Here is an 18898-nt window from a genome sequence, read left to right as displayed (position 1 = left end):
TCGTCGAAAAGATATTTCTGTTTTCTTAATATGATCTAGTTATTATTAAAATCCTCCCAATTGCAAATAAGTAAATAATACAACCACGTTACGTAGCTGCATTATCGAATATTATTGGAGTAAAATAACATCATACAATTAAAATAATACCTTTATATTCTGTCATATAAGTGAAATATCTCTCGAAAATAAGCACAAAAATACGCTGAAAAAGTTAAAATGACCCTCGTACATGGTCAATTTACGCATAGGTTTGTGTCTGTACGAGTAATCGGTACTGTACATAAATTTTAGTAGAAGACAGTTCTACTGCAAAATCAAGTCCTAAAATTCGTACTGGGGGAAGAGTATTTTTTGGGGCATCTTTGAGACTAAAACCTTTTTCTATTTCATTGTAAAATCAATGAACTAAGTATAGGTTTCGTGATGTTTTTAAAATGTATCTAATATGTAAATCTAATAATAAAAAAGTACGATCAACTTACCAATTTGAATAGATTCTTCATTTTGAAACCGGTGTGTATTTCAAACGAATAGATATTCGGGTATTCTTTCTACCACATCGCCGTCGTCGTTTTCGATTCGGAAAAAAGTCTCAATGTTCAAAAGTACTACTCTTCATATCGACATAGTAACGCACATTCGAAATAATACTGAGAAATTACACAAATGCGAATTTTCGAATAAACACCGTTTAACTCGAAGCGGTTACGAAATCAAAGTGATCTAAGAAATGGAATTCGTGGTTAATATTCAAAAATTATCGTAGTTCGATCTGATAAAAAAAATAATCTATGATCATGTGTTCGACATTTCTACACATGATTTTTCATTTTCATTACGTGATCTTATCAGAGTGATGCTGTAGAAGATTCGATTAATGAATTTTCAAAATTGAAAAATGTGTACCTACCTATGTAAGCTACACTGTATGGCTCATTTGTATGAAAGTATGTGGTGAATGTTTAAGGTGGGAGGACCAAGGGGAGGAAGGAAAACCGTGATGCGAATTGTCAATGTGTGAGAAATGATGCAAGAAGTATGATAAGTTGAAAAATGCGGGCTTTTTTTGATTTTGAGGTCAAAGGTTTGGTCTAAAAAAATTGTCAAAAAATCAAATTTTGCAGGAGACCGAAATAGTGTTATTATTGGTGGTGAAAATTTGATTCAGAAAATGGGGGAAAATATATTGATGCAAATTTTTAAAGAAAACATAATTAAAAACTTTTTTTTTGAAAGCATGATTTTATGAATATGATCATTTTTCTTGTAAAATTTTCTTTCGAAAACACCAATAAACTTTTTTTGTAAATTTGAACTTTGATCATTTTTCTAACCCAACCCTCAAAGTCGAGATTTTTTTATCTCATCCTCCAAGTTTGAAAATTTTCAACCAAAAAATTAGTATGAAAAAATCATGTTTTGAAAATTTCATTTTTCAAAAACTTCGCCCCAATATTTTGGTGGGAAATTCAAATTTTTTGGAGCCTAAAATTATTGAATGGGCTATTTAGGTAATTTTTTGTTCATGTTTGTTTCCTACCTTTTTCATGATATTTTGTGTTTTGTGCCTCGTTAAAATTATGAGACAAAGTATAGGTTAAGGTACCTAACTGACTAAGCTTTTTAAGAAAATCAAACAGATTGCTTCTGAATTCGATTTGATCAGAGCTTTACCATTTTTGTGCCCGTAAGGGTGTTTTCAATGGCTCTTTGAATTTTCATTCGATTTTCATATTTCACCTAAAAATATGTCTTTCAGAAAAAAGTACTTACATCGAAAATTCATCACCTGGAGCAGATGACAATCATCCATATTTATGTTGAAACATCTTTCTGACACCAGTAAAAATGACTTACTAAACCTCTATAATAAAATCTGGTCTTCAGATTCTTTTCCTCAAACATGGAAAACTGCAACTGTCATTCCCATACTTAAACCTGAGGAAAATGCTCATCTTCCCCCCAGTTGCAGGCCTATTTCCTTAACTTCTGTCTCATGTAACATTCTAGAAAAAACGGTTATGAAACGTCTTACTTGGTATATCGACTCTACAAATTCCCTTAGTTCTTTTCAAAGTGGCTTTCAGAAAAAAGATCTACTCTGGACCATCTTTTTAGTCTTATACAGGAAATCAATACTGCTCTTCAAAATAAAGAATTTGTACTCTCAGTCTTCTTTGATCTTGAAAAATCTTTTAACGAAGCATGGAGTTACAAAATACTTCAAAAAATATGTACATTCTATAGGAATTCAAGGGCATTTAGCTTACTTTATTCAAAACTTTTTATCAAGTTGTACCTTTGGAGTCAGAATTGAAAATATGTGTCATTCCGCAGGTAATGAGCCCATTTTGTCAATGTTGAGTTATGGGTGGGGGGTAGAAGTAGACCTTCGGAGCAATCATATGAGCTGGATAGAAGCCCAAAAAGTGCAAAAAAAACTCCAAAAAAATCCATAATTAAAAATTTGAAAAGCTCAACTTTTGAGAAAATCTCCTTCAAAGTTTTTTTTTCTGAAAAAAGCTGAAATTTCATGTAATCCCAAAACTTTCATACCTAAAATTGAAGATTGTTGTTTCTGATGTCAAATATATTAAGTACTACCCACCTGCAATAGCGATTTTTTTACTCAATCTTTTCATGTTTATGAGTATTTTAAGCCTGAAAAACAATGATTAATAAATAAAAATTTTGCATAAAAATTCATTACTCTGTTCAATTGTGTTTTTAAATGGTATACATGTAGCCACTGGCGACGAGGTGCTGTATAATTCGGAGGGTATTTTTTCGGAAGTCTTTGGAAATGAATTTACCGCTAGAAAAACAAAATTGACCAAATGGGCCCATCTTGGAAAAACTTTAGTTCCATTTTTCTCTGCTTGGGGCGCACCTGCGACCTTAATACTTCAACATGTGATAGTCGGATATGTTCTACATCAAAATCCATCAAAACCTCGATTATCAATTCTATCGACTTTTTCACTAAAAACACGATTACCTTGATGAATAGAAACGACCAAATGGGCTCCTTACCTACAGAATGACACATATTTACATGCTCAGAACTTTTTGATATTGAAAATGGAGTCCTGCAAGGCTCTGTGCTTAGCACCATCCTATTTATACTCCTAATTGATGATATCTGTAGTATTATTCCCCGACCTCTTTCCTTAAGAATTTTTGCAGATGATATCAAACATTTCAATACACTCAAATAACATCAAACTAGCCTCAAAAATGATCCAAAAAACTCAATTGTTTTGAAAAATGGGCTGAATCAAGTGGACTAACATTATTTCTGAATCTAAAACTCGCTGTATGCTTTTTACTAAGAGAAATAAAACCTACCCAGAACCTATCCTTGAATTCAAAGGACACCCTTTAGTTTTTAAACTACAGTAAAAGCTCGTTATAACGCTCTTCAAGGGACTGAAAAAAGGAGCGTTATAAGCCGAAACACGCTATAAGCAAAGGTCTCGTTTTAACGCTGATGAGTGTAATATCATGAACTCTCATTTTAAAACAAATAAAGTGTAATAAAAAAAAAGTTCAAACGTAAATTTTATTTTGGATTTTGAACAACCAGCTGTATCATGTACTTATTATTAGAAGTAAAAAAATCTGAAAGGGAACTATTAAAGTTTAATGTCAAAAATCTTACTTTTTTTTGGCCAATATCAAAAAGTAATTTTATTTGTTTGTATGAACTAAAACTGTTGAAAGTTGAAAAAACAGATTTTTTGGCAAATTTTTGTCAAAAAAGTTTTTTTAAACTTTTTAAAAAATCTGAACTGAAAAAAAAACTGTTGTTGCAGCCAAAATTTTCAGATAATTCATAATTGAGGAGTACAGGAAAAGAATGATGTAACTTGTTTCTTGTGCGTTAGGTTTAAAATGCTGTCAATGTATTCTGATAACTCGTGAATGATATTTTCATGCTCAAAATTGTTTTAATAGACTTAAGGAATAAGTATATCTGAAACATTATACTTTCAAACTGAGAAACATTTCAATCTTTAAAACGCTTTCTTGTAAAGTGTGCAAAATACTAGTTAGGTACATCATTCTTTCCCTGTGCTCCTCAATTGTGCTTTTTTGTTGCAAAAAAGTGGTGTTTTGTTGACAAAATTACTAAAAAAAAGTGTGATTTTTCCTGAATTTTAGAGCGTTAAAACATGATTTATAATCGCTCATGAGCGTTATATCGCGATTAATTTTACTTTTGTTTAAATGGGGTTGTCTAGGGACCAGAGGAAATCAGTGTTATCACTAAAAGATGTTTAACGAGCTTTTACTGTAACTAGAGATGTGCACTTTTCAGAAAAGTAATTTTGATGAAATGAAAAGTGAAAAGTTCATTGAAAAGTTGTGAAAAGTGTGAAAAGTAAATCGTGTGAGTTTCATTTTAAAGCTCTTTGTAAGAGCTTCAAATTGATGTATTTTTTGCCTATCTAAAACACACAAAAAAACAAAATTATTTTTTTCATCTACTTAATCGAATAGTGGTAGTTTTGAGCTTTTCTAGAGCCTCTAACATTTTTGGGTTTTTCAATTTTGAAAACAATGTTATGAAAAATATCAAAAATGGTTGCTGAATTACCAAGGTGGAGGAGTAGAGAGAGTGAAACTTGATATTTGACTTGATCAATGAGGTCAGTGATCTCTGATGAGTAAATTGATTGGTCACTCGCTTTTTTTTTAGTAAAAACTGAAAAGTGGAATGAAAAGTAGGAACTTTTCTTTTCAACTTTTCATTGAAAAAAAAGTACTTTTCACTTTTTACTTTTCACACTGCACATCTCTAACTGTAACTACCAAATTCCTCTGACTTACTTTTGATAAAAAACTTACTTGGACTCCTCATTTTCTCAACATAAAACCTGAACTTAACAAACATCTAAATTTACTAAAAATTGTTAAAAATCCAAAGTATAACCCATCACGCCAACTATTACTCCACTTGTACAAAGCTCTGATCCGTAGTAAAATTGAATATGGAAGTCCATGCTTTACAAACCTCTCAAATAAAACTATTACCTAACATTCTAAAAACTGTTCAAAATTCCTCCTTGCGCATCTGCTTATAGGTGCGCTCTACTCTTCTCCAATTAATAGCATTTATTGTGAAGCTGCAGAGCTTCCTCCTGATTTTAGGAAAATTCTCATGACAAACAAATTCATAACAACTGTTGCAAATAATCCATCTCACCCTATTCAAAAATCATTCAATGCCTACAACTCTCAGCATTTCCTCCACACCTTCAGGTCCAATCCCAGAATTTATCAAAAATATGAACAACGTACAAATCAACATAGAAAACCGTATCCATAAACCAATATGTATCTTATTCCCCTTGGTCTCTCAAACCTATACAGATGGAACTCTATTTAAGAAATTACCCAAAACATGATCACTCCCCATTATTAATCAAGAATCATTAGTCATTACTTAGAACTGTTATCAAACTATACAGAATATAACTTATGCTTCACAGATGGTTCAATAATTTCTAACATTTATACTGGTTATGCTTACTCAATTACATAATGATAAAGTTCTCAATTTCAAAATTCACAACTGTGCCTCAATTTTTACTGCTGAACTCACTGCTATAAAACATTGCCTAATAGATATAATTTCCATTCAATCAGAAAATAAAAAATTCCAATTCCAAAGTGACTCTCTAAGTTCACTGCTATCCATTCAAAACATTTTTTTTTGACCATCCCGTAGTCCAAGACATACATAAGTCCCTTTTTAACCTCCAAAATTATGATTACTCTATTAGTTTCAATGCTTCATGTATGTTCCCAGTCACATAGGTATCACTGGAAACGAAAGTGTTGATAGATTAGCATAAACAGCCGTTGCCCCCCCCCCCTCTTACCTCTCTCACTCCTGATGATATTAAATCTCTAATCACTCACAACACATTTACCAACTAGCAGAACTTTTGGTCACAACAAACTTCAAACAAACTCTTCCAACATAAAAAAACAACCCTCCCCTGGAAAAATCTAGGCCACCTGAACAGAAAAGAAGAAATCCTCATTATTAGACTAAGAATAGACCACACAAAAATTACACATAACCACCTATACCAAAAAGAACCAAAACCCCTATGCCAATTTTGCAGAAACGAACCCACATCCATTCAACACATACTTTTCAACTGTCCTCAACTGAAACAAAACAGACTTACACCACAGATAAAAGAAAACCCACCTACTATCCCTGACGAACCCTCTGAAATACAAAAATTCATCTCCCTAACAAAAAACACCAACCTCACAAATCAAATCCACCCTCCCCCCCTACGGGTGTAATAATTTTGTAATTATAAACACCAAAAAAAAATATTTCAAAACTTTTCATCTGAAAATATGTCCTCTAGAAAAGAGTTGTTGGAATTTACTGTACGGGCTTCCTTGGCCATTAAAATATTTCAAAAGTCCTTAAACGAAGTATTGGTCAAAACTTTATGCATTGGAAGGTGAAAACTTGACGCTGAAAGTTGAGTGAAATTCATAATACAAACAGTTTCTGAAGTTTTCATTTGATCAGCTCTAGAAAAAAGAGATTGAGGTGTAAAAATAATTTACGAGCACAATAATTTTTCAACATTTTCGTGAAAAACTTTAAGTATTGAATAATTGAACAAAACAAATTGATTTAAAAAAATGGAAATTGAAAACACAAAGAGGTAGGTCTATCTCATCCTAGAAAAAGTAAGTCATATCGTCTTGGTCGGGAGGAATTTTCTTTTTATCATTCTCCAATAATTCGGACAACCCTTCGTAATAATCAACGGTAGTTGTGATCCAAGGTGCGTTATCTTGATACAAATCCTGGAAATTGGGTAAATTGTAGAAAGGCTCCGGTTCCGGTGTCGTTGTGGTAATAACTGTGGTGGTATTTTCAGCGGGACGAGTGGTGAAAAAAATATTAGGACTGTCTTCTTCTAACTGATCATCGTATTCTTTCTCTTCGGCTTCTATGTCATTTTCATCATCGTACAGTATTTCATCTAGTAACTGTTCCATTGCTGTTGTTTTGTGAAAAGTTACTCCCTTGGGGAAGGTAAGAACTGTGGGGTCTTTGGTATCGGCTGCTAAATCATTCACTAATACGTAATAGTCTTGGTGTTCTTCAGGTACTGGGAAGACAGTATGATCTAGAATTTCAATACGCAGATGATAACCGGGTGAATAGGAATGTCGACAGCGTAATATTCGATTTCTCCTTTCTGCCGCCTGTTTGTCGTGCAACACGTTGTAATACCAAATGTAAAAAGGCACAAACTCTGTAGGAATTTGGGTGAAATTGAAGTATTCGGATATTTTTTGTATTAGTTTTTGTTTTTCGAAAAATGGGTCGAATATAGCGTTCGGGTAAGTGTAACTAACTGGTGCACTTGGTAGGGTTGGTTGAGTGGTACTGGGTGTCGTCGTTGTCGTTGTCGTTTTATTCACTCTTCTTCTGGTTATTCTTGGTAATCTGAATCTAGTCGTGCTTGGAGATAATCGACGAGTGAATTGGAGCAATACATCGTCCATTTTTCGTTTCTTCATTACTTTACGAGCTGTTTGAGGTTCAGGTTTCAAGGTATCTTGGTCCAATTGTGATACGAGTGCAGGTGATTGAACCGGTTTCAATGTATCTTGGTCCAGTTGTGATACGATTGCGGGTGATTCAACAGGTTTCAAGGTATCTGGGTCCAATTGTGATACGAGTGCGGGTGATTGAACCATTTCAAAATTGTGATAACGCAAAGGTAACGAATACACCGTGTATTGTAACAAGATCTGAAATTTGAGACGAGTTTTTTTTATCAATACGTTTGAGATGTTTTCAAGAGACATACCTAATATTTTAATGGTGTGATTTTGATTTTATGATGAATTAAGTACGAAATTTCAATTTACTCACTAATCCAAGTATCGTGTTCATATTTGGAAAACGAAAGTGGCTTTGTTCCTTTGTGATGGTCGTTTTTCATGTCTCTAGAAATTGGGACGAACTTCGTTGAAGAAAACTGAAAATATGATGTAGCTTTTTCTTATTCATATTTTTTTTTTGTTGCAAAAAAATATTGAATCTATGTCGGACATTTTTTGTTAGGTATACGTTTGCAAAGTTTTTCTTTCTATCGATTTTTTTTTTTTTGGATTTCGAGTTTGAGCGTTGAGATTGGTTGGCACTACTGCTTGAAGAAGGTTTTCTCTTTCTGTAGTTCAGATAGGTATGTTTTTGGTAAGGTCTATAGATAGCTCACCAGGAAACCACTCGAGCCATCCTACTTTGATTTGAAAAAAATCGAGTTTTGAAAAGCTTGTATAAATGAATGAATTCAGCTGCCCAAATTGATTTTTCGATTTTGGGTAATTTTTTGAAAATTCAGAAATTACGATTTTCAGAAAATTTGTTTTCTTTCTTTAATGTAGGTACCTAGTTACTTTTTAAGTAGGTAGTGAAGAAAATGAGATCTGAAACTAATATCGACTCTCCTGAACCAAATTCCCCCATTTCTAGCAATTCCGAAATTATGAGCTTAGTTCTGAGGTTGAAAAATTCAAAAATCGCACTCAAAGAGGACCCCTGGAATTTTGTCAGAAATAAAACCAGTGAAAAAATGTCAACTTTTTTCTGAAATAAGGCTCAGTATTTTTTACACGAATCGGTTTCATTTTTTAAAATTATTCAGAAAATTCTCAGTTTGAAATTACTTTTTTAATGCAGAGTCTCTCATAATTATTGATACGTATCTTTTGTACCTATCTGAATTGATTTCAATCTTTGATTCTATCTATTCGATAGCAATTTTTCTTCTTTGTGGCTCATTTACTTATTTTACTTAATTATGTATATTGTGAGTATGATGCTTATTGCTTACGATAGGCCCATATTATTCCTTTTGCTTCGAAGCCCTAAATTCGTCGCACTCGTTTTTTATAAATCTTCTCTGTAGAAAATTTGTGAATAAAAATGTACTTACTTCTTGTATTTTTTCAACTTAACTGCAGGTCTGAATTTGCTTCACGTTCCACTAAATTCGTCAAGTAAAAATTATCTATACCTACTTACTTTCAATTGATAAAACCATTTGTCTCGCCAACATAAAAATCCAATCTTAGCTTCCATTCATGTATATTGTATACTTACTGTGATCAAGTGGGTTTTTTTGTCTTTTTTAAAGCGAAATGTTGATGAAAAAATCACTACAATGTCCTCATGGCCTTTGAAATTTTTTTTTATGGCTGGTGATTTCTTGGTAACTGATTCAGTCCAGAAGTCACCAAGTGGGTTTTTTGTCTTTTTTGTGGCGAATTGTTGGTGAAAAAATCACCACAATGTCCTCATGACCTTCGAAATTTTTTTTGAATGTTTGGTGACTCCTTGGTGAATTTTGGTGACTTCTTGCTGACAGATTCACCAGGAGTCACCAAGTAAGTTTTAGAACTTTTTTAAAGGTGAATTTATGATGAAAAAAATCGCCAGAATGTCCTGATGACCCTAGAAATTTTTTTTGAATGTCTGGTGACTTCTTGGTGACAGATTCACCAGAAGTCACCAAGTGGTTTTTTTTGTCTTTCTTATATGATGAATTGTTTGTGAAAAAAATCACCAGAATGTCCTCATGGCCTTCGAGAAATTGTTCGAATGTCTGTTGATTCCCTTGTTGTTCTGGTTACTTCTCGGTGACTGACTCGCCAAAAATCGCCAAGTGCTTTTTTTTGTTTTTTTGTGGCGAATTGTTGGTGAAAAAACCACCACAATGCCCTCATGGCCCTTGAAAAAAAAATTTTTGGTGAAGAAATCATCAGAATGGCCTCAGAGGCCCTTGAACATTTTTTTTAATGGTTGGCAATTTTTTGGTGAATGCTGGTGACTTCTTGGTGACAGATTCACCAGAAGTCACCAAGTGATTTTTTTGTCTTTTTTGTGATGAATTCATTGTGAAAAAATCACTAGAATGTTCTCATGGCCTTTGAAAAATTGTTTGAATGTTGATTCTCTTGTGAATTCTGGTGACTTCTTGGTGACTGACTCACCAGAAATCACCAAATGGTTTTTTTGTGACGAATTGTTTGTGAAAAAATCACAAACCTTAGAATGTTCTCATGGCCTTTGAAAAATTATTCAAATGTTGATTCTCTTGTGAATTCTGGTGACTTCTTGGTGACTGACTCACCAGAAATCACCAAGTGGTTTTTTTTTTTGGTGAATTGTTGGTGAAAAAACCACCACAATGTCCTCATGGCCCTTGAAAAAAAATTTTATGGCTGGTGATTCCTTGGTGAATTCTGGACTCTGGTAACTTTTTGGTGACAGATTCACCAGAAGTCACCAAGTGAGTTTTTCACTTTTCTTATATGAATTTATGATGAAAAATCACCCAATGACCCTAGAAATTTTATCAAGTGTCTGGTGACTCATCGGCGAATTTTGGTGACTTCTTGATGACAGACTCACCAGAAGTCAACAAGTGGGTGTTTTGTCTTTTTTATTGCCAGTTGTTGGTGAAGAAACACCAGAATGTACTCATGACCTTGAAATTTTTTCGAATGTCTGGTGAATTTTGGTGACTTCTTGTGACTTCTTGGTGACAGATTCACCAGAATTCACCAAGCGAGTTTTTCATATTTTTTAGGTGAATTTATGACGAAAAAATCACTAGAATGTCCTCATGATCCTACAATTTTTTTAATGTCTGGTGACTCCTTGGTGAATTCTGGTGACTTCTTGGTGACAGATTCACCAGGAGTCTTCAAGTGAGTTTTTGACCTTTTTTTTAGGTGAAATGATGATGAAGAAATCGCCAGAATGTCCTAATAATGTAGATATTTTTTTTGAGTGTCTGGTGATTCTTTGGTGGATTCTGGTTACTTCTAGGTGGCAGATTCACCAGAAGTCACCAAGTGGTTTTTTGCTTTTTTTGTGGCGAATTGTTGGAGGAAAAATCACCAGAATGTCATCATGGTCTTTGAATATATTTTTTTTTAATGTATGGGGGTCATTCCATGCCAAATCTGCGGATTTTTGCACGAGGGTTCTTCGATTTTTTTCAAAATCAGATATTGTGTAGAGGTCATCAAAGGATGACAAATGACGCAAACCGGACATTTTTTCGATTTTTTTTGACGGAGCTGTGGCGCTTCAAAGTTCTCCAAAATTGCCGAAAATGGAAAATTTCAGTTGCGAATTGCTCCAGTTGTACGTGGTATAGAATTTTGAACTTTTTTTCAAATTGTAGTACTTTGAGAGGGTAATCGACGAATTATGTCAAAATGAGTGTTGCCACTTTCTGAAACCTAAAAAACTCGATTTGAAAACTTATAATTTAAATATAACCACGATGTCCACCAGTAAAAATTCTGAAAAAATTCTCAGTTTTAGTCCTTTTTATGTAGAATAACATCAAAAAATTGGAGGGGCATTTGTTTTCATTTTCGAGAAAAAAAAATTACAAGTTTTATTTTCTTTTCAAAAGTACCATCAGAAAACTAAAAAATGAAAATGTTTGCATTTTTGAAATATTTTATCAATGTGTAGACGAATATGTGAAAAAAATCCCCCTCACCCCAATTTGTCAACGAATTGACATTTGTCGTGCTATAATTTTATTTTAAGAGTGAAATGTATTGAAAAAATGTCGTCGCCGTTAAAAAATTGGGGTGATCGAAAAAATGTCCGGTTTGCGTCATTCGTCATCGTTTGATGACCTCTACACAAGATCTGATTTTGAAAAAAATCGAAGAACCCTCGTGCAAAAATCCGCCGATTTGGCATGGAATGACCCATGGTGATTTCTTGGTGAATTCTGATCACTTCTTGGTGACAGATTCACCAGAAGTCACAAAGTGAGTTTTTAACTCTTCTTAGGTGAATTTATGATGAAAAAATCACCCAATGACTCTAGAAATTTCATCGAATGTCTGGTGACTCATCGGTCAATTTTGGTGACTTCTTGATGACAGACTCACCAGACTCAACAAGTGGGTTTTTGGTCTTTTTATGGCGAATGGTTGGCGAAAATATCACCAGAATGCCTTCATGACCCTAGAAATTTCTTTTGAATGTCTGGTGACTCTTTTTTAGGTGAATTTATGGCGAAAAAATCACTAGGATGTCATCATGATCCTACAATTTTTTTTCAATGTCTGGTGACTCCTTGGTGAATTCTGGTGACTTCTTGGTGACAGATTCCCCAGAAGTCACCAAGTGGTTTTTTTGTCTTTTTTGTGGCGAATTGTTGGTGAAAAAAATTACCAGAATGTCCTCATTGCCTTTGAATTTTTTTTTGAATGTCTGATGATTCCTTGGTGAATTCTGATGACTTCTTGGTGACAGATTCACCAGGAGTCTTCAAGTGAGTTTTTGACCTTCTTTTTGGTGAAATTATGATGAAGAAATGGCCAGAATGTCCTAATGACTTGGAATTTTTTTTTCGAATGTCTGGTGATTGCTCGGTGAATTCTGGTGACTTCTTGGTGGCAATGGTGGCAGATTCACCAGAAGTCACCTAGTGGTTTTTTTGTCTTTTTTGTGGCGAAAAATCACCAGAATGTTCTCATGGTCTTTGAAAATTTTTTTGAATGTCTTGGTGATTCCTAGTGACTTTTTGGTGACAGGTTCGCCAGAAGTCACCAAGATGTAGGTAACTTCATCATTATCTATTGATTGAGAAAAGGGTTCTTTAAGACAATTTCACGATGTGCTGCAGTATTGTTATTTTTTTTTAACTGAATATTTTCTTGAAATTTTCTTTGTGCCTATGAGTATCTCTAATTGTTTCTTATTCCGATTTTGAGCCTCAAAGAAATCCGCGAACAACTTTTTTTGCAATTCAAATATTTTTGAATCTCAAACAAATATTATGAACGGGCCATAAAGAAGGAGTCGAGGAAAGCATTTTGCCCTGGGATAGGCTCTGATTTCCTGCGCGGAAGGCTTAAAGGGCAATTGAAAAATTTGAATTTTCAAAAAAAATTCCATGAGCTTATTGGTGGGGGAGGGGGGTGATACTTTCTCCTTAGACCGGTTTTGGATCTCAACAGGTTTGGTTGTAAGTGAAGCGTAGCGCAAAAAAATTATAAAACTTGTTTCTATTTTTTTTCTTCTTTAGGACCATTTGCCTCTCCCCCTTCCTCCTATTTCGCTCAAGTTCGCCTATCGCTCGGAAAAAAAATAGATAAAAAACTACAAATTGACGATGGAACTTTATTTTGTAGAATATGCAGATGAAAAATTATTATGAATCAATATCCATTGGATTAATCTCAATTCTGGGCTGTCCAGTGTTGCCAAATTCCATACCCAGACAGTTGGTTCCTCGTGGGGGATCTCTGGGTTAATACTTACTTCATGTTCATACCATATTCATAAAAGCTAAAGGAGAAGAACAATATTCTTACTTACGTAATCTTACCGTGTAGTTTTTCCAACGTTGCCATGTTTCTGTTTCATGTGGGAAAATGATCGTAGGCATAAGTATTCTTTTTTCCCACTTTTCCATCTTTTATTTTTTTCTGACTTAATGAGAATTTTTGTATTTTTTAAATACTTACGAAATCGAGAAAAGAATTATTTCAGAGCTGTTATTAATTTGTTTCAATTTTTCTATAATATTCCTACCCTAAACAATGGAGCTTTCATTGGATTAATGATTGATTGTGTATGCAATTTGCAAAATTGCATATTTGTACTTAATTGCATGTGAATTTTGAAGATTTTACTATTCATATTGTGGAGTTTTGAAGAGTCCACTTTTTAGATTTGTTCTGTAGATGAGCTGATAAAGTTCAAAACTGATAGTGCAAAGTTTCGATTAATCGAGTTAGTTATAAGTTGTGTAGCCAAGTGTGATTGTGTGAGTATTTAATCGTGATTACAAGTTCGTAATTAGGTGTGATAGTTGAGAAAATACGTTGAAAGTTTAGAAAATTGAATTTAAATTTGATAAATTGGCAGTAGGCTAATTGTTGTATTGTGAGGTATTGATTATAATCTTTTTGGCTAGACTTCGCCTATTTGAGGATAGACGATTCTAATGTGGAAATCTCGTTTTTGTTGGAAGATGAATTTGTGTCGTTGGTTTCATTACTTTTGAAACAGATGAATCGATTGTAGAAGATGTTAGATTTTTTGAACCCAACGTTGTAGTATTTTCTCGTGTATTCTTGGTCGTGGTGGTGAAGAAATGATACGATAGGATATCATGCAAAATGGTGGTACCTCGATACATTGTAGTTTTGTCCACTGGAATCGGACTTAATATTTCTGGGTATGTGAAATCAGTAGGAGCTTGTGAAGAGGTTGAATTAATTAATAGTTGAGTATTCGACGCTGTAATATTGAATTGCGGGTTAATCGACGCTGATGTTGGTGTAATAGAAATGTTGACTTGTTGACTAGTGGAAGCTGAAGTGGTTGTTTGTTGTGGAGTGGTTGATTCAGAAGTGTTTGATTTTTGAGTAGATGATCCAGAATTGTTCGATTGTTGAGTTGTAATTATAGCAGAAGTGTTGAATGTTTGCTGATTGGATGATCCAGAAGTGTTCGATTGTTGAGTAAGTATAGTGGAAGTGTTGAATGTTTGCTGATTAGAGAATACAGAAGAGACGGTTTGTTCTTTGGTGGAGGGAGCAGATACGTTTAGGAATTGTGATGCTGGAGATGTAGACGAATTAAAATGCTGACTCGGTGAAACTGATGAGCTGGATTGTTGCTTTAATGAATATGTGGTGGCAGTTGAACGAGAGGATGATACAGAAGCCCTGGATCTTCCAGCAGTAGATGGAGTTAAAATACTGATTCGTTGTTTACTGAATGAAGTGGGAATTGAACGAGCGAATGATACAGAAGCACTGGATCTTCCAGCAGTTGAAGGAGTTAAAATACTGATTCGTTGTTTTCTGAATGAAGTAGATGTTTTTGGCGGAGAAACTGTCGAATGAGATGTTCCTTCACTTCCTTCGTCTGAATGAAAAACGAAAGAATCTATATCCATGACATCTTCCGGTGTTGTGAATGGATCTTGAGTTGTGGTAGTGGTGGTCTTAGGAGGGGTACGAGGACCATCGTAAATATCGTAATACACCTTATGATGATTACCACCACCAGCATTGCCAAATCCATCAAATCCTCCTTGAATGTCGTAGTAGATAAACTGCTGTCTGCTTATTCTAATATGTAAGTTAATTACCATGCAAATAATGACCTGAAAGCAATCGTGGAGGAACTTTTGTATAACTGATCTATGGATCTTGAAAGCTATTAGCTTATAATTCAGCTACTGCAGCTGATATTTAGGGGTATTTTAGGACACTTGTCGCATTCCTTTAATTTTTTCTAGGGTCGAGATTGAAATATTGATGTATCGAGATCGTGATGTTGATAAAATACTTATATATTTTAATAAATTATGAGTTCATGATTGAATAAAAATCAAGCGATACGTTGAGCCAATTAAATACCTAGTAGTTTAAATTATCAATCTTTTGGGTATTACATTTGAGGAAATTTTCGAGTAAATATGTTTCTGATGATTCCGAGTCGCAATTTCATCCAAGTTACTTGAAATAAATCTGCGAATCATCTACATGTAGTCCGGATTAGGTGCTCCTAGTTCTCCCATCATCCATCCGAGCGAAGTAGGATCTGCTGTAGTGGTATATGCCAATCTGGACACGTTGAGTTGACGTTCTCTTTCTTGCATGACCATGAAAAATGTCTGATAATATTCCGGTACTGGGAAAGGTGTGCTTTTCTCGAGCTTAATGAAGTCGAGAGGTGTCGACAACAAGGTCTCGTTGATGAACCTTTTATGGTGTTGGAATACCGATTGCAATACTCGTTTGAACCATTTGAAAAATGGATGGTGTTCGTGGGAGATGGTCAAACAAAAAAAGTCCTGCACTTCTTCGCCCGTATCGATGTATTTCGGTTCTCTGTATTTCATCGCGGAAGCCAGTAACTTGGGTGAGAGGAATGATTCGAAATTATGTCCCAAGGGGAATTCGTTGGTTGGTTTACTATTTAAGCAAAATACCACGAATAAGATTACCTGAAAACAATTGTCGGTTGTCATTATCTGCTTTTGTGGTCTCGGGGTTTGAATTTTTACTAATCATAGAATCGATTTGGTTTTCGCTTTAGGTAGGAATAACGAATTACTGGTTATTGGAAGGTAAAGTGAGGCCAATCGAAAATATTTTTAATCAATTTTGATCGTTTCTTATCTGATGGATGAGTTGATATAGTTCCTTTTATGAGTTGAGTTGAAAGCGGACAAATTTCACGATCATTTGACTAATGAGAGCATCCAAAAAGTGTATATTAATGAATAATTATATGGATTTTTAAATATGGTTATGGTATAACTGAATTATTTTCGAAATTATTTAAAATGGCCAATTTTAGTAGAAGGAACGGTGGAGCCAGCAAGCCAGGATTCGTTAGCTAATCTCTCCCATTCGTTCATAACGATATAATAAGTCTGTTCTCGTTCGGGAATCGGCCATGGAGTAATTTTCTTCAATTCGTCCCAATTTACATTGGTCACGGTGATATCTAATCCTTCACCGAAACGTCTCTTGCGGCCATCAAAATCGGTCAATATTTTCTTATACCATTTGTAGAATTTCACGTGTTCGGGTTTAAACGTGTAGAAAAAGAATTGGCGAACTTCTTCGCTGGAATTGGCCAGCTTAGGAAGTAATTCTTCGTCGGTGTCGGTTCGCTCGAGGGCATTCGCAGCTTCCACCTGAGGCGAATTTATTGCTTCGAAATTGTTGCGGCCGTGGAGGGTAAATTGATGAGTAACTTTATTAGTTAAGCAATAACACAGGCAAAAGATTACCTGAAATCAATTTCGGTTTTGTGAATATGTGTAAGTGTAGGTAATTAGGAGATAGGTGAGGGTTTTAGAGGGGTGTTTGAATTTTTTGAAAGTGCTTTTTTTTAGAATTTGAAGTGAAAAGAGGTCAGAGGTCCTGGAGTTTGTTTGAGGGAGCTTTTTTGAGACTTGAATTACTGACTTTTAAAGTGAAAGTCGAGGTTAATGTGAGTAAATGAGTTGTTTATTTTCTAGGAACCTTCAGGGGAAAAAATGGATGATCGACTGATCGTTCTATTCAAAGTAATGAACATTTTGACCCCCCCCCCTCTCCATAGATCTTCCGGGACAACTTTTTTCTTAAGGGGGAGTGCAAGAAACATTTCTAGCCCTTGTACTCAAAAAAAAAGTGGCCCTACTTACAAAATGGCGGTCATTATGATTGACAGGTCAGCTGAAATCGCAGATTTTGCGTTCCAACATAGAACTTGCACAAAATTTTTCAAACTGTACAAAGGTAGATCGAAAGATCAGGCAAAAATTTATCACCTGTCAAAATTTCAAGTGCTAAAGTGCGTTTTTCGATTTTTGGTGAATTTTTGAAAATCAAATTTAGGCCAAAAATGAGGGGAAAAAATCAAAATTTTACCTAATGGACCAAGGAAGCTGAAAATTGGGATATGCCCTATTTTCGACCTGCCAAATCGATTGGAAACGGTTTCAAACAGTTTTGAGCAGTTCTGGAGCCTCCAACTGATTTTTGAAGCTCGAAATTCCCACAAAATTTCATCAAATGGGGTTGGAAAGTCGAAATTCATTCTGCAAACTTATTTCAATACACTACGAAGTCAACTGCTGGTGGATTTCAAGTCGTTTTGGGGCCTCCAGCGACTTTTTGAAAGGTCGTATGGTGTTTTTTGGAAAATTGAAATTTCCAAAAAGTAGCTGGAAGCTTCAAAACCATTTGAAACCATGTTATTTTTCTTTATTTATTCTTCACTAAATTTCAGCTTGCCAACTCCATTTGGTGAAATGTTATCAGAGAATTTCAAGTTTCAAAAATCTACTGGAGGCTCCAGTAATTTTCAAAAAGTTGCTGGAGGCTCCAAAATGACTTATACCCACCTGAAGTCGTTTTCAAAGGGTGTTAAAATTGAAGTGCATAGTTAATTTTTGCTTTCCATCTCCATGTGATGAAATTTTGAGGAAATTTCAAATTTCAAAAATTTACTGGAGGCTCCAGTAATTTTTAAAAAATTGCTGGAGGCTCCAAAACGACTTGCAATTCACCTGCAGTCGACTTCATAGGTATTGAAATTAGTTTGCAGAATTAATGTCGGCTTTCCAACTCAATTTGATGGGATTTTCGAGTTTCAAAACTCTGCTGCAGGCTCCAGAACTGCTCAAAACGGTTTGAAACCGTTTCCAATCGACTGGGCAGGTCGAAAATAGGGTATATCCCAAATTTCAGCTTTCTTGGTCCATTTGGTAAAATTTTGATTTTTTCCCCCTCATTTTTGGCCTAAATTTGATTTTCAAAAATTCACCAAAAATCGAAAAACGCACTTTAGCATTTGAAATTTTGGCAGGTGATAAATTTTTACCTGATCTTTCGATCTACCTTGCTACGGTTTGAAAAATTTTGAGCAAGTCCTATGTTGGAACGCAAAATCTGCGATTTTAGCTGACCTGTCAATCATAATGGCCGCCATTTTGTAAGTAGGGTCACTTTTTTTGAATAGAAGGGCTAAAAATGTTCCTAAGACTCTGCCTTAAGAAAAAACTTGTCCCGGAGGATCGACCGGGGGGGGGGGTGCAATAGATCCTTGAGCGGGCTCCCCGACTATAAATACTTTGGAAACATTGGTTATTTTATCGATCGTGGAAATATCCCTTTAAACTGTGTAAATTATCCTGAGGCTTGTGAAATCGAATCTCTGTGCAAGTTGCTTGCTAAATTGAATAAATTTTGTTTGGATTGATCCCTACATAATTTTTTCCCCTGCAATATTTATGAAACTGTGATTGAGAAATGAATTGGGAACGGTGAACTGAAG

General features: G+C 34.7%; 3 protein-coding genes across 4 annotated transcripts in view; all 3 read right to left on the bottom strand.

Annotated features, from left to right (window-relative positions):
- LOC135834744 (uncharacterized) overlaps positions 1–752 on the bottom strand; it is a 32490-nt gene extending 31738 nt beyond the window's left edge. For both annotated transcript variants that reach the window (XM_065348716.1, XM_065348717.1), the window contains exon 1: positions 486–752. In XM_065348716.1, coding sequence (XP_065204788.1) covers positions 486–506 — 21 coding nt within the window. In that variant the 5' untranslated portion in view covers positions 507–752. The remainder of the gene's footprint in view (positions 1–485) is intronic.
- Positions 753–6539: 5787 nt separating this feature from the next.
- LOC135834741 (uncharacterized) lies at positions 6540–8155 on the bottom strand. The gene is made up of 2 exons (XM_065348710.1): positions 7934–8155; positions 6540–7809 (listed from the first exon to the last, which is right to left on the bottom strand). Exons 1-2 carry the CDS (start codon positions 7952–7954, stop codon positions 6724–6726), a joined length of 1107 nt encoding a protein of 368 aa, XP_065204782.1. The 5' UTR covers positions 7955–8155; the 3' UTR covers positions 6540–6723.
- Positions 8156–14051: 5896 nt separating this feature from the next.
- Positions 14052–15212, bottom strand: LOC135833996 (mucin-2-like). The gene has a single exon (XM_065347833.1). It carries the CDS (start codon positions 15210–15212, stop codon positions 14052–14054), a length of 1161 nt encoding a protein of 386 aa, XP_065203905.1.
- Between the last annotated feature and the right edge of the window lie 3686 nt (positions 15213–18898).

This window comes from Planococcus citri, chromosome 2, assembly GCF_950023065.1.
Source record: "Planococcus citri chromosome 2, ihPlaCitr1.1, whole genome shotgun sequence".
NCBI classification, from domain to species: Eukaryota; Metazoa; Arthropoda; class Insecta; order Hemiptera; family Pseudococcidae; genus Planococcus; species Planococcus citri.
This window is presented reverse-complemented; position numbering and strand designations above follow the sequence as displayed.

Bases quoted from the DNA above. Each gene is read 5' to 3' on its own strand.
- LOC135833996 (XM_065347833.1), bottom strand. From the start codon at position 15,212: ATGGTAATTAACTTACATATTAGAATAAGCAGACAGCAGTTTATCTAC.
- LOC135834741 (XM_065348710.1), bottom strand. From the start codon at position 7,954: ATGAACACGATACTTGGATTA. The intron at 7,810-7,933 runs GTGAGTAAATTG...CTCAAATTTCAG, and splicing joins TGAACACGATACTTGGATTA to ATCTTGTTACAATACACGGT.